Source organism: Columba livia, chromosome 3 (genome assembly GCF_036013475.1).
Source record: "Columba livia isolate bColLiv1 breed racing homer chromosome 3, bColLiv1.pat.W.v2, whole genome shotgun sequence".
NCBI lineage: Eukaryota > Metazoa > Chordata > Aves > Columbiformes > Columbidae > Columba > Columba livia.
Window position 1 is genome coordinate 73217014 of NC_088604.1, and position 16269 is coordinate 73233282.

General features: G+C 39.7%; 1 protein-coding gene across 1 annotated transcript; it reads right to left on the minus strand.

Annotated features, from left to right (window-relative positions):
- Nucleotides 1-12783: 12783 nt before the first annotated feature.
- Nucleotides 12784-16269, minus strand: C3H6orf118 (chromosome 3 C6orf118 homolog). Its single transcript, XM_065059531.1, is given in 4 exon segments — nucleotides 12784-12909; nucleotides 15119-15408; nucleotides 15411-15785; nucleotides 16074-16269. Coding segments are annotated over 4 exon segments (987 nt in total).

Consider the following 16269-nt stretch of genomic DNA (forward strand, 5'->3'; position numbering starts at 1 on the left):
TGAAAATCTTTATATCTAATAAGACCTGAGTTCGGGGTGGGGGGGTTCTGAGGCTCAAGTCATCTTTGAAAAGAAAGATAATTCTTAGTCTCCTAATACAATGTAAAAGTAAAAAACTTCTGCCTGTGTCAGCAAATAAAACATCCCCTTTAACACCAAATGCTGGCAATAAGGTGAAAACAGAATCCTTCTTTTCTGTATTAGTGGATCTTGTTCTTTGGAGTCTATAAGTACCATTATAGATTTTTACCAACAATCTCATAACTGTGCATGAAAGTTTATAGCTCACAAACAAAACACAACAGGGACATCCTATGACTGTTCTGAACCCTCTTGCACAAAGCACCACCTGCCATCTAACTTTGAGAAACCTATCTCTTAGATAGTGTTGTGTTATGACAACAGTAGAAAACTCCATTATGTCAGCCTAATGAATGAAAACCTACAAGGCTGACCCAAAATGCACTAGGTTCAGCGAGACATTTTGTGTATTGCTCAAGCCTTTTGCTAACCTGCAATGTCCACCACCAGATGACAGATTTAATCATTTGCATTACACTTGCCAATATAAGATAACAAACTAGTCATGCAGCAAACCAAGGAATTAAAATTATTGCAGTCTACCCCTACCTGGTTTGCCTGGGTGCAGGGATTCCTTATACCACTAAATTGCAGGTGTGAAAATGCCTGTGGACAACAGCAGGGCACATGACTGAAAAGCCACCTTCTGTTTCAACAATGAACTAGACTTTTCAGCTATTTTATAGATATATTTTTTCAACTCATATGGAGCCTTAGTTATGGGTGACATTTTCTCAGTTTTTGTAAAACTGTGTTGCAGGCATGAAAAGCAAACTTGCGAGCAGCACTACAAACTCACAACCAAGCTGAAGCTATGTCACGTATGCTGAAACCTGTACCTATTTGTGTATGTGCATTTCATGGCATTAACAGTGGATGAATAAATAGAAACCGCCTCTTTTCCATGCTGTTTCAGCTTGGATGGCTCCTCATCCAATGCTTTGGAACATTAAAAACATAGCAAGAATGAACAGGCTTGGGCTAAACTTAAATACTAAAAGCATCACAGCAACAAAGTTATTCAGCATTTACTTCTGACATGCAGCATCAATAACCAAAGCTGCATGCTTTAGCTTTTTAAAACATGTTACCTCAAATGCTTGGGATGACCCCATAATCCACCTCCTTCCAAAAAAAAAAAAAAAAAAAGAAAGAGTTGATTATGTAAAACAAGTCAAGCCAGTTCCCAACATAAAAAATTCCGCTTCGCTTCACAAAGACGTTACCAAAATTGGCACTAGTAAGCAATGTCAAGGAATGGAACTCCTCCATGTTAGGTATGAAAAAACATCAGCAGGACACTGTTAGAAAATTTAAAAGGCTTTAACAAGTACTGTAATGTGTCTCTTCTGTACCTAAATAAACAACTGAAGCAATCAGAGTTATTAATCAAACACGACGCATAAGTCCCATTGTTAATTTTTCTTAACACTCTGGGTCATATTGAAGTCAATTCTCTAATATCTGATTATGACTCTCAGCTGCTACTCTACTGTGTGTTCTCTACAAGGAGCACTTGAATGCAGCTGTTATTAATAACTAAGCTGTCGTACTTTGGCCCAGCAGGTTGTTACGACCAGCATTTCCATCACTCTAACACTTTCTGTGTAACCACACTGACACAGATATTTGAGCATTTCGGACTCACCTTTTTTTTCCTGAGTGATTCCCAGTTTATCAAAAATTTCAGTGATATTTTCTTCAGCTTCCTGTAAAAAAAAAAAAAAAAAAGACATACATTTTGAGAAACATTGAAATATCCTCCAGTACATAAGAAAAATCTGCAGTGATACTAATTGGCAACATGTCTGATCAGCATTTAAAATACTCCGATACTTTTTACTCCATTAACCTTGACATAAATTATAGTAAGTAGTTCCTGTGTGACAGGAGTTTTAATTTAGCACTACATCTCAAGTTACACAAGTCTTTGAGTCTGACATAGAGCCTCACTTCTTGCCAGTTCCCGTACCCTGAGGGAAACCTATCAGACAGTAAAACCAAGTCTTACCTTGTAAACAAGAAAGGGTGTTCATAGCATTGCTTTTGCTAAACCGATTACTTTGATACAAATGACTTGATTTAGTCTTTCAGCATACATGTCCATTTCTGGCTTTTAGATGGAGTTGCCAGATACAACTCTGCAAGCAAAAAGCTTTGTACTTTACATTTCACTAACATTTGAAATAATGCCTGCTCTTTTGGCTAGTAACATAGAGCTTTAGATTTCAAAGTGTGCAGCAGAATATCATTTGAACCAAAGATTGTTTTATTCAAACTATTACTCACTTTTCTTCTCTCAAGACATCTGTTAGTCCTGTGTTTTACAGAAGTCTTTCCAAGTTCTTCTTGCTGAGCTATTCCATGGATTTTTATATGTTGGATTTATCTACCACAGGCTCTTTAGTTCATTCCAATGCCTTCAGTACAGTTGAAGGCAGAGAGCTTTTGCAGCTTTCATTTACGTATTTACATCAAAGTACCACAATAACTCTTCACAGTAGTTAAAAAAAAAAAAAAAAAAAGGAGGTGGTAGAAATATATCTGGTATCTTTCAACTTGCTAGCTGACAAAGCACACCAGACCTAATCTGGAACTTGTTGAAGCCAAAAAGAAGCTTTCTAGTGATTTGGGATTAGACTTAGTGAAAGTAACTCGTGTATAAACTAGTTTTCATTATGCCTGAACCACAGGCATAAGGTTCTAAGGAAATAATTTACTTCTCTTTGGCCTTGGAGAAACATGTTTGATTAGTTAATTTTCATAGTTTCAGCCTGAAAAGGCAGTAATATATCAGTTAAATTGTCACACAACATCCCAGCAAAAGCAAATGCATCAGACCAACTTATCCTTTTAAAAGTGCAATCTGTGTGGGAAAGAACATGTTGTCCTTATGTAGCATTATGAAATCATGTTTTTAAAAGAATATGGAAATGCACTAGTTGTTTAATTAGATTGCTCTTCCTAAATGATAATAGGCTTGCCCTTTCAAATGAGGGATTTTAAATTCTGAATTGCTGTTACAAATAGTAATAAAAAGTCAGTAAACATACAGAAGCATTCAGCCAAAGTACGCTTGGAGGGCCAACTCTCCAATGGCCTGGAGGGGTCACTCCATTTTCCCTCATAACTTCTTAGGGACTATCAGAGGTTTCTCTACCTTGGTGATGTGGCTGTCTCCTGCTGGAACAACTATACAACATTGCCATCTGCTGACCGTACTTTTTCATTACAGTACAGACAAAGCCCACCCCTCACCCCCTGACCACAAAAATAACCAAACACAACTCTCTGGAAAACGGCAATTTATATTTAAAGACCTTCTGAATATTCGTATTTGGTTTAAAAAAGCAAAGAGAGGAAATTCTCAGAGTGGCTATTTATTTTTTTAGAGGACCAGATTTCATATACTCATTTGTTATAATGCTGTGGGAGCATATCTTACAGAATGTACACAGGAACATTTCCAAAGGCATGTCGAGCCCAAGATATCCTGTTTGCAAGCCAAAAAAATGGAAGTTGTCACGACTAATTGCTGCTGCTGTTCATTGTTTTAATATCTTGATACCAAGTAATTTTGTCTAGATTAAGCCGGAGTTCATCACCTCCCCCACAGCTCTCTGATGCTGGAGGCCTGCTAATTGCTTCAGAAACAAGTGACAGACTCCTGTCTTCTACTCGTAGATAGTAGTGCAAAGGTTTGTTTGAAAAATTTGGCAGAAGAACAATTATTTTAAATATACCATTCAATTTAAAAGCAGCAATAGCTGCACAGGTGAAGAAACAAATACACACTTGGGGCAATTTTCATGTTATGTGTTTTTCAGAGGGGGTTTTTTTCAACTTTCGTGTGACTTTCTGGCAGCTCTGTTTTATTCCCAATAGAATTAATTATCTAATTTGATGTCCTGTCAAGAGGCATAACACTGCTTCAGGGGACAGAAAGTTTGGAGAAATGTTTGACCTTTTAGCTGCTTAGCCAAACATAAGTGCTATGTAAACAAATGCTGTTTGCCCACCATTAAGAGTGACGCATTTTTCCCTGCTCATGCTGACTGTACTTTTTAGCATCTATTTAGCTGCATGAAATTGCCTCCTCTCTTCACGCAGCTGGAACACTTATCAGCGTAACCAGTGACAAGGACAGGTTAAAAATGCCTTTATTGAGATCATGTGCTGTTTCTAACTGCACAACTGAGAGTAAGAAAGGAATACTGTTTTTAAATGCCGAGTGCACTAATTCTGCCAAAATTTGAAAGCATCTAACTTTTATAGTTTAAGTGGTCCTCTCAGTATGCAATTTTTAGCACATAAAAAAGACTGCAAGTTTTGTACTTTGAATTGCACAATATTCAATACAAGCCTGTCTCTTACTGTTCGCTTTGTACAACACCAATGACAATGAGAGCTCTAGCAGTAATGATGTATAGTGAATTTAAAAAAAAAGTCATAACATTTTTCTGTAAACAAGTATTCATGTTAATATTTGTAATTTTACTAAAACCCAATCAATTTGATATCAACAATCCATCACAGACCTCTTTTGCTATGTAGACTTACACCTGACCTTCCTGTCTGTGTCCAAAATGTGTTCACAGCTATGGTCATTTATATATACCAGTCAATCATCTGCAATTATGTTCAGTTATTTAAGCATCTAGATATGTGATTTCAAAGGGAAACAGGACTGCTATTTAAGCATCTAGATACGGGATTTCAAAGGGAATCACAAGACTGTGCTATCTCTCCCCCTTTGAAGTTACTACGCATTTCAGTATTCATTTCAAGGGTAGATGATGCCAACTTGGGATACTTGAAAACCCTACCCAGAACCATCCCGTTCTCTAGGCTGAGAAATACAACAAGCTAAAAATAACGATGCTGTAGTCCTTTAATTTACAGTTGGTTACAAATCCTCAAATTTGTAACATGAATGCAGAAATAGCCCCAAACCATCATCTGACACAGTGAGGATCAACCTACAAGCTTCCTGTTGCAGGGTCAGAGGCTGGACACTGTGGTGATCAAAGAAGCTCCTGGACTAGGCACATATTATGTTTTCAGAAGAGAAAATAAAGACCACTGAGTGACAGCCTCAGTGCTAAAGGGTCTACCATGGTAGTACCTGGACATAAGTATTTATCAAGAAACGTTGCTAGGAAATGTTTAGAATGCTTCCATTTCTTTAGGAGTGTTTTCCATTATATCCACCATCCCAGCATAAACCACCATTTCTTTCTTCTCTCTAGTATGTTCATTTCCTCCTATTTATCAAGAACTTTACACCTCGTAGATTCAAGCTGTTCTGAAACAGAAATCAGTTTTCGCACTACCCTCTTTGCCTCATGTCTGCTGCAGGTTTCTGGAGGTATTAAAATACATGCACAACTTAAAAAACAAAGCTGGTAGTAGAAAGCTAATTGTCATCTAAAGCTGTGTCCATTGCACTTTCAGTAGGCATACCCAATTACTAGCTTGAGTTAACCACACTAAGCAGTCTAGACCAGGAGCACTCACAAGATTGCCCCCAGTTCAGCTGGACACACACTCACTGTACCCGTGCTTCATTTCTGCCAGTCCGGACACTGACACACGAGCTATGCTGCTCACCTTTCACAGCCACCGCAATGAAAGTCCCTTGGCACTTCATGCAAAAACATGGTCAGGGGCTAGATACAACGGGAACACAGCCAAGAAGGAAATCACTGCATCCCAGCACGGAGAACAGATAACAGCATGCTAAGGAGCAGAATAAACATGCTGTACTCCCTGAGGAGAGTCCAGAAAACGCACTTTGGAATTTTATAGGCCAACTTCACTGTCACCTCACCCACTCACCTCACTAAAACAAGTCAATAACATGATCCTACAAGATCCTACAGGGCCAGCTCATGCTTCTGCCCAGCTAGGGGCTTATTTGAGTCAAAGACTTTTTCAGCTTTTTACAGCTTCTCAGTGAGCTCATCTGCAGCCTGTCAGTGTCTGGGCTGCGACAGCTGGAGCTGTATTACGGGGCCTTGCCAGCTCCTCGTCCAGGGAATGAAGGGAGCTACACGCACAGACTGACAGTGTACCTCACTCCAAGGGTCTGTACTAACACAAATTATTTTCTTCCCTGATGACAGTGCAGCTCAAGGTCACGCTGTTTTCTCTGTCTCCCACACCTTGGTTCACCTCTTGGTGTTTGTCTCCAGGGGGAGCTGCAGAAAGTAGAGCAGCCCTGAGAGATGCCAGGATGCAGGATTACACCTCCAAGGCTCTGCAGTTGCAAAGCCAGCAGAGAAGGGAAGGAAGGAGGGAGGGAAGGCACTGGTGAAGGGACTGAGAACTGGGAGAAGAAGAAGAACTGTTCTGTCTCTGCCATGTGAGAGCTCCTAATTGTGCAGCCTGGCCTGTCTGACTGGTGACTCAGGGGCTGCCCTGGAAGGAGCTTTTGGAGCCTGCAGTGGCTCATCAGCCACATTTGCAAAGTAATGGCTTTGTGCCATGCTGTCAAATTCAGGACTAGGCCACTGTGTTAGGTAATGACAAGATTTCACTGATTAAAGACTGCCTGTTGTGATCCCAGGACACCAAATTTCCTACTCTCCAAGCAGCTTGTCATGGGTGGCCAACCCTGCCCTGTCTCCCTCTGCTCTGCGGTGCAGTATCAATGCACAGTCAATAGGTCCAGTGAGAACCGTCAGATTTGATGAAAAGTGAGGCAGGCTGGAGGAAGAGAGGGTGAGCCCAGCTGGAGTGATGCACCACCTCACGTAGGGAAAGTGCTGACCATGTGTCCTGCTGCTCCCTGTCCCAGAGGCTAATGGACACAAGCTTCTCAAAAACCCTGCCCTTTCATGTGAGCCACTGACACTGATAGAGAGTGCATCCCCCCCTCTGTGGATCAGGATACCAACTGGTCCTGGAAGGGCCTTACAGAAATGCTACCTGGAGACTAACAAATAACGTAAATAATTGCTTCTTTTTAAGAAAATATTAAGAAAACATTTTATTCCATTTTTAAAAATAGATCTCCATTTTTTTCCTTTGGGAAAACTGTAAAGTTCTCATTTTAAGTTAACTTGCATTGAACACTCTTTAAAATTACTTAGCATTCCACCTTACCAAAAACTAACCAAAAAAACACCTTACCAAACAACAAAAAAAAACCTCAACATTTGCAGAGCCTTGTTCCTATACTGCCAGAACATGTTAGCATACTTGGCCAAAATTTCTTGGCTTGGGTTTCTAAACACAGCTGTAACAGAAAAAGAAGAACAGCAACATTTACATCTTTCTGACTTGGCTGGTTTCGATTCCTCAGTGTGTAACTGAGGAAGGTAAGGAGGGGAAGTTTGAGGTTAACTGAGTAAGTATTTTTTAAATTAGTACCTGATAGGGAGGAGAATGGGAGAAACCTTTACCCATTGTTTAAATATCTTTTAGCTCATTTTATGCAAAACCATTCCTCAGATATGCCTTGGCCTAGAGATTTCTGATTATTTTATTCATTAGTCCTGCAGGAGACCCAGAACCAATGACTGATTTTATGGCTTTTTTTATTGGTTGGCTGCAAAGCTCTGGAATGCAAAGCCTATACCATGCTGTAGAAACAAACATAATCAGGGCAGCTGCATACAGGCGCATATTCATTGACAGGAAGACAGTTACATGAGGGAGGAATTTTTTAATTGCTGAGGGGGAAAAAAAAAAAAAAAGGAAAAAGAAAAAATAAGCAAAAGCTGGTTTGATTGTTCAAGCATTGCTCCTACTGAAGGTCTGTTTGTAAAAGTGAGTTAGAGGCCAGTGATAGGAGCTGCCCACAGCGAAGCAAACAACAGCGCACAGCTTGGAGTAGGACACTAGGACACTGAGTCACTGCGCAGAAAGCAGATTTAGACCCTCCTCTATCCTCAAGAGGAAATGCAGAAGTCATTTGAAATCACCGCTCAAACAGCTATTTCCTTATTTATCACATAATTTGCTAACTGGTATGTTCTCATGCTCCAGAAGAAAACTGTGCTTTGAGTACAAGTTTTCAATAAAGTCCTAAAATGCAGGTGTATTACAGTCAGACTAGTTACACTGTACTCTACCATAATGGCATTTCACAGGATTTCTCAGTTCATTACTTGTCTGCTTTTCTTTTTGCTCTTCTACAACTTTTCAGATTTATGAATTTCATTCTGCTCAAAGGTCCTGATCCAGATTCCACTGATCAAAGGCCTTACCAAAAGACACTCCTTTCTCAAGCAGTACATAAATAGACTGTAAACCTCATTGCTGTTACTGAAGCAAAGTACCCAGCAAGCATCCAAGAGGGACTGGACTATTTTATAGATAACTAGAGCATCCAGGACTGATACAGTGAAGGCTGTAAAGAGGCTTAGGAAGGGCAGGTGAAGGCGTGTGATTCATGGCTTAACCTACTCATGATAAGCATGAAAACCTGTTATCACGTCTCTGCCAGCTGAAGGGTTTCATGTACCATCCCCTGGGATGTTTTTAACACACCAGAGTGCTGTGACTCTGACAGTGGTAGAATCAATCACAGACTCATAGAGATGATTTGGTGGTTCCCAGGTTCCTTCAACATTAGAAAGCCTCCCAGTGACATTTACTGGTTTCAGATAAGGCCAAGAGCGAAAGAAGAAAGATGTTCTGCACCCAATTTCATTAGTTGTCAGCACATTTTGATCATACTAACAGGAAAAATCTCAACAGCTGAGGTACTTTTTGGTTGGTTTTCTTTACGACTCTTTAGAACATGTTATTACCATAATTTGTGCCATATTTCTTTTCTGCTTGACTCAGAACTGTTCTATCACTCACCTGTTCTATCCTCCAGGATCTGTCTCATCCATAGCACCATTACTAATTCATTCTACAGTCCAGAATAGAGAAAAGAGAACAACAGTTTCACAAATATCTTTTCAAGATCATATACAAAGTTAGATGTGAGCAAACAGTTGTTACATATAATGAGGATAATTACATATGTCCAGAGGACAAATGTTGCTCTAACAGGGCACAGAGCAAATTCAAGCTCACTGAACTACAGAGAAGTGACTCCAGAAATGCTCAGTGATGCAAAGAAGAGAAGAATTGACTCTCTGTGAGGAGCTAACAGGGTTCAAACAGTCACCCTCTACTTATTAAAACTGCAGCTCTTTTCCTACAAGGGGAAACCTCTTGTTCACTGAATGAAAATTCTGAAAAAAATTACACGTTACTTATACACACAGTGAAAGGCATAGGTATCACAATAGCATAAGCGGGCAGCTTGGTTCTTTGTTTATACTGCAATATTCTTACTCTACCTTTCCTCATCAGATCTCAAAAATCCTACCAGATATTCTAACATCTACTAAACAATGTTATTTTAAAAAAGACCTCAGTCTTGTATGAAATTTTTTTCCTCTGTCCACCCTCCAAGGATGGTTTCCCTATATACAGAAAGAACTACACATGGTCCATGGCTAGAGGAAAAATTTAGTCTTGGGCTCCCAGTAGCAACTAATGCATGCAGATTTTGATTGTTAGTTTTCATGGAAAGCTAGAAAGTTTTCATTAGGATAGCACAAGTTCCTAGACTTCTTTGGAAATAGATCACTATCCAGAACTGAACAGCCTTGCAGGGTGTTGGATTTTTATACCTATAGCTGTCAAATCTCCCAAGAACTCCTTTAGATCATTCTCGGATGTTTATCATTATTCCCTTTCAGCCATTTAGCAGAAGAAAAAATGTCGTATTTTTCCCTTTTACCTCTAAAATATTTATAAAAGCTTTCACAAAAATCAATCTCTGTACCTAGATAAAATTTGCATATGCATACTCTATAAATATTCCACAGTATGCTCCTGATCCATCTTAATTTCATGCCAGTTTGACTTTATCCCACAGTAACACATCATGAATTCTCTTTTGGTAGACAAGTGTAGACATGTAGAGTACTTGGCCACTGTTAATTATTTTCCCGCTTATACTAGCAGAAACCATTGAAGATGAGTCTCTTTCACACTTCTTAACTGCAGAATCATCCAAACTACATTTTGAAAGCATAGTGCACATGTTGTAATGCATATACATTAAATACACTGGAAACAACAATTTCAAAGATAAAAAAGACTTCTTAAGTCATCTAGTCTAGTTAGATTAACATGTACCAGAAAAAGGGATGGGTAAGAAGGGGAATCAGCAGCTTAGTGAAAGAGTGACTTCTTAATTCTTCAGGTTCAGACAGTGGAGGGGAGAAGAACAGGAAAGTTGGTAGGGAAGATGTCCTGCTAGGACAGCTTTCAAGCCTAAAGGTTAGAGCTCTAGAATTAAACAACCATTGAGGGTAGCAAGCCAAATCAGAGCTTGGAGTATGAGATTTGAAAGGGGCATACAGCAGAGGCATGGAAACACTGGGTCAGTCCAAAGAAGACAGGAAGCCTGAGAAAGTTTGAGAATAAGTTAGTCAAAACAAGGAATTCAAACCAGGTCCTGTCTTAGAGGCTCAGGCTTTCTCATCTCCATAATAGAGAACAAAGTCAACGTCCCGGCAAAAGTGACACAGTCCAAAATTTAACAATGCAGGTGGCAGTCTGTGTGGTCAGGAGACTCCTCTGTGATGACATAAGTTCTCTGGTAGGGGTCAGGTGCGAATGGCAAAAGAAAGCCTTTGTCCTGCTCAGAGCTAAACCGTGTCCCCCAGTGTGACTGGTACAAAAGACAGAAGTGGGACGGAGTTGGACGCAAACAAAATATAAATTAAGAAAGGCGGAGGACTTTTGCCTAGGACAGGCCACCTACAGGGTCTAATACATTTGCCTTCCCTCTAAGACCTGAGTTTTGTAAAAACTTCAAGAACTCTATCTGCTTCTGTTTCATCCCGTCTGCCTAGTTGCTACTGGAGAGACTGATAACACTTGCAACACTTACTCTTTTTTTCTTTCCGGCACAGTACTGGCCTTCTTCATCAGAACCTGCACTTCTTACCTGAGTTCCTATATTTCTGGATCCTTTGAAGGGTTTGTTTCCATGTCATTGATGGGAGCCTTCAGAGCCTATGAGAATGCTTGAAAAAGAGTAAAAAGTAAAGTAATGTCATTGAATATTTATTTCCTTTGTTACAGGTTCTGGCATTTTCAGTAAAATTCAGTTCTGATTTAAACTTCTGAATGAGCTGGTCATAAGACTAAGAGCTAATACGGCTAGACATGAAAAACAAAACGAAACAAAACAAAATAAATTATGGCAAGTTTTGGAATCACTCAAATTTCTTTCCATTTGTAAATAAAGTTTTGTTACAGATAACAAAGAATATGTATGATTCTCTCTGTGTGTTGCAGCCAGTAAATATGAACACTCAGACTCATGCAAATCCCTTGCTTTTGGACAACACTTTCAGGTGTGTTGCCACTGAGTGGTGTGTTGCTCATCCTAGACAAAGCATTTATGCTGCCAGCTGTGCCACATTCATCCTTACCTTTCATTTTCATTCCAACAGATTGTCAACATCACACAGGAGCTCCCATGCTTAATGCCAAAGAAAGGATAGCTAGGGTTAAATCCTCAGAAAAAGTCCAAAATATTGGTTGTGGGTTAATGGAGAACACAGGCTTAAAAACCTAACAGGAGCAGAAGGGGCTAGTTTTGAGTAGGAAAAGTGAAAGGAGTAAGAATACAAAAGGGTTAGATAGAGAAAGGGACCAGGATTGACAGGGCTGGGACTGTCCAGGCTGGGCTGAAATGAGGTCCTGTTCCATGGACAGGGTGCTGTATGAGCTCTTTCCCAGGATTCCCCTAACGTACTATGTGAGTGCAAACACACGTATTGCATGTTATGCTGCTGTCTTGTAACCTAGGGGACACTGCAGAAAAAGTCAACGCTAACCACTATACAGTTAATTAAAAGGCATGAAGTAGGAACAGTGGGACACGTGCAAGGGCTTGTCATCTCACCAGTAGGGCCAGAAGCAGAACTGGGAATGCACTAAAGATAAAAATCATATGGCTTTATAGCCATGCAATTTAGTTTGCTGGTCAGGTATGAAGAAAAATTGAGGGAAACAACACACACACACACATACACACAGAGTTAAGGCCCTAATTTGAATGGACGAAAGCAGTGACTGAAAATATAGCCTGCTCCTGAACCACTGAACATGAGCAATTTCCAGTTCATCTTTTTCCCGTTGCTTTTTCTTCCAGTCTTGTGGCCTTTGCATCTACAGATGATTTGCAGAGGTGTGCAATTCCTTGTGCTTTCTCCTTTCGCCATGAGCATGATGATGACTATGGATGGAAATGATATCAGCTCAAATCATTTAACGGACTGGAAAACAACCTTCTATAGAGGTGTATCTCTTAGCACTCCTGGTCTCTGCTCTTGCTTACTTACCTGTGTAGAATGGGAGAATGAGTAAAAATGAGGAAGAAATCAGTCATCTCTTTTGAGACCACAAGCGACTAAATAAATAAAAAAAAAATGCTATGACCCCATGAAGTTTGTTAGGTGTGTTTGATTTTGATTTCAAAGCAAGGGGAGTAGAGAAAAGTCTCCTGAAGAATATAAATCCTTGGGACACTCACTTACCTCACTGTAGCTAAAAAGGGTTAGATGTCCTAGATGCACCAAGAAGAAACTGACAAAGAACACTGGGAGGTAATGCACTTAAAACAATAGCAAAGGTACATTTAACTTATGTTGTGCTAAAGCTTAGGAATATTTCCTATCTTAATTTCTTTTGAATATCAACAAATATCAGAGAACTGTAGCATATGTCTTCAAATACTTCCTTGACAACCTGTCATCACTTGTAATGGAGGGGATCACAGCTATATATTCTCTGGAGCTCCTGTACAATCATCAAAATGAATGACTACGTACCTGCATGTGCAGAAGTTGCTCTAAAGCAGTTACTGTCAGAATGTGTTAGTCTGTTTAAGTTCATGCCATTTCCCCTGACTGTATGCAGCAAGAAATACCATGAGAATCCAGATCAAGTCATGGTCATAGCATGAATTCTGTATTTTGATCATCAGTAAGACGAAAGCTCACATTCAACAAGACAGAATCTACTAATCATCTAAAAGACTTATAGAAAATAAAGAATACAGAGATTTGTGTGGCAGAAGACAATTACTACATTATGCTTCAACTTATAGTTTAATATCTTGCTTACATCTTTACAGCCAATGCTTCCATAAGTACAAATTTGTCCACCAGTCTCCACTGACTTTGACTGATCATCTCCAGGTTTAGAAGCAGCAGCCCTTGGAACACATTGCATTCCTTAAAGCAACTTAGCTCATAGACACAATTAATATATAAATAACCCAAGAAACCCAGCTAAGGAATACAATAATTAAAATAATATAATATTATAGTTCAATGTACCACCTCTGAGTAATAAACCTGTAAGAGAGAAAGAAAGGATCCCTGAGGCAACCTGTGCATTGTGTTCATCTGTCACGGGAACTTTAGAGTGCTGCTGGCCTCACTTCAAAGTGCTCTGTTATTAAGATCAAATTTTTCACAACAAGCCTCTTAAGTAGATAGTAGATTATGGCAGTTTTTCACTTTGTGGACATCCTTGTTTCAAGTTAATGCTGATAGAAATTTTGACCATTTAATTAAAGGACAAAGATTGCCACCAGTGCTAGTCAGTACAGCTTTCTGCTAAACTTCATCAGTTACACTCTCTCACAAAAATTGTACAGATTCAAATTGTTTCTGGGAAAACTCTGCTTTAAAAATTACAAGAACAAGCTGTTATCCTGTTATAATACTGCACTTTACCTCTTCTGTTTTCCCTGATCCCCTCTTCCTTTTACTCTGGCCTGTCAGCACAGAGGCACAGAAGAAAGGCTGCTTAGAGATAATTACCAAGGTAGGAAGTAGTCAACTTTTTTGGCAGGTTAGTTAACTGCATGTCAGATGACATCTCCTAGAATCCAGTGGAATATGGATTATGCTCCTTCTCCAAGAGTTATACTCACAAGAAGATTGAATTAATTTGTCGCCTCCCTTCCCTCATTTTGCATAACTTTTTTGGAAAAGCTTTGGTAGCATGTTGGAAGTACACAAGAAAGACCTCTGTTTACTTGCTTGATCATTTCTTTGACAGTTTCTGGTATACATAGCACTACTGTTGGGATGGCTGTTTCAGTCAAGCCTGACTTCTATTTTATCTGTCAGCAGCCAACTCTCCCCTGGTACTGCAAATACCACTGCTTAATTCTCTGTACAACACCCTCAATAAACCAGCTGGCATCTTCCAAAGAATGAAAACCTGGCCATAAGTACCACAGGGAGGGATGAGGTGCCAAATTATTTCAAAAGTTACTCTAATCTACGTGAAATGCCAGTTCTTCTCCAGCCCACACTAACATGCTAATTTCTTAGCTTACTGACCCCCAACTGCTTTCATTAAAGCCTATCCCTTATTTCTATTAATCCAGTATCTTAATCTCCTTCCTGCACTTGGCTCTGAGAGCTGATGAGATTGTTAATGCTGCTCTCAGGGCAACAACTCAAGCAACACAAGCAACTTCTGCAAGGTGTGTGTGCTTGCCTGATCAAATTCACTCCCCATCCCACTATTACAAGAGGCCAGGCAGAGTGCAGCAACTGTCTGTGCGTAAAGAGATAGTCCACAGCATACATAGAGAAGGTAGCTTCTTTTACAAATTATCTAAAATGAGCTGCTGTACAAGACACTGAATATACAGTTCCTGAAGAGCTGCTGACCAACAGCAAGTTTTCCCGTACAGATCACCAGCTTGCAAGATCCTGCTTTACTGCATACTTAACACATTTCCACATGATAATGGAGGGAAGGTTAAACAGTGGCATACAGTTCTGGGCTCAGGGTTTTGGAGCACATACTACATATGTCTTACAATAACACAACTACGAAAATACATGGGATCATTTCTCTGTCAAGAAGAGTGCAGTGATTTTACCTAAACCCATTCCATTTTCCTGGAACACACATAACCAATCCACTCAGAAAGATGATGCAAAATTTACCTTTCCGTCAACTTGGGGACTCTTTTTCTTACCTTAGCCAGCTTTCTTTCATGCTTCTCTGATGCTTTGGTCCCTCTGAAATCATTCTGTAACAGGTCATGCCTTGCTATGAACTCCTTCTGGAAATACAGAAACTTGTTAAAATATTCACTTTTAGTTACACCATCCAAGTCTGAAAGAATGAACTGATACTCATCCTTGGCATGCTCCATAACACACTGTTGTCTGTTCTTAACTTGTTTGTTTTTCAGCACCAAAATCTCTGACACATCTAACTCAGCTCTTTTGAGACACATATGGAGGCTGTCAGTTCCCTCTCTACTTTCTTTTTAAGAGCTTTAAACTTTAACATTTCCAGCAGAGTAGAAAAATCTGCTGAGATACCAATGCTGGTCACAGGTGACTGGGGACGTCTGTTATTAGGGCAGGAAAATTCACCTTGTGCTGGAAGCAGAGGGATGCTAGAACAAAAGTTACCTGAAAATCTTTTCATCTTCCTTGCTCTCTCATTTTCGGCTGGGGATTGATTTCTTTCTGTCACGAAACTAGTTTGTTTCCTGGCAGAGTACAATCATCCCTGTTTTATTTTCTCTGAAGTCTTACAAAGCTTGCTATGATTTAAGTGTCCTGAGGTGTAAAGTTTAACATCTCTTCTGTAGGTCATGCCCAAACTATCAAAGAGATGAGCCAGGCTCCTCACTTATCAAGTTTCTCTTCATGATGAAATGGATTGCCATAGCATACAACCAAAAGAAAGAGGAAAGACAAAATACACTTAAAAAAAGGAAAAACTTCAGAAGACAAAAACTTTCAACACGGAACAAAACTCTTCCACTTCTAGAACAGAGCATTTTACATAGACTTAGCCTATACAAATAAGCTACCTTCCTTGTTATCCACAGCTTTTTACAAATAATCAGACAGACTTGGAAACTTGCGCATTCCTGCCAAGCTCAGCCTCCACCTGCATTTCTTGGTACTACAGACTTTTTTTCCCCAAGGATTCTCCATGATGTCTGCTGCTTGAGAGAGCAGCTGCTTCTGCCCATTCATCAACACTAGGTCTAAGGCTGGTCCCTTTCCGTGGTGTGTCAAATAATCCCTTTTGGAAACTCTCGATGTTCTTATTGATATGTTGTTTTAGAAATTTAGACTTCTTAATTTTAACTCTAACTTTGTTCAT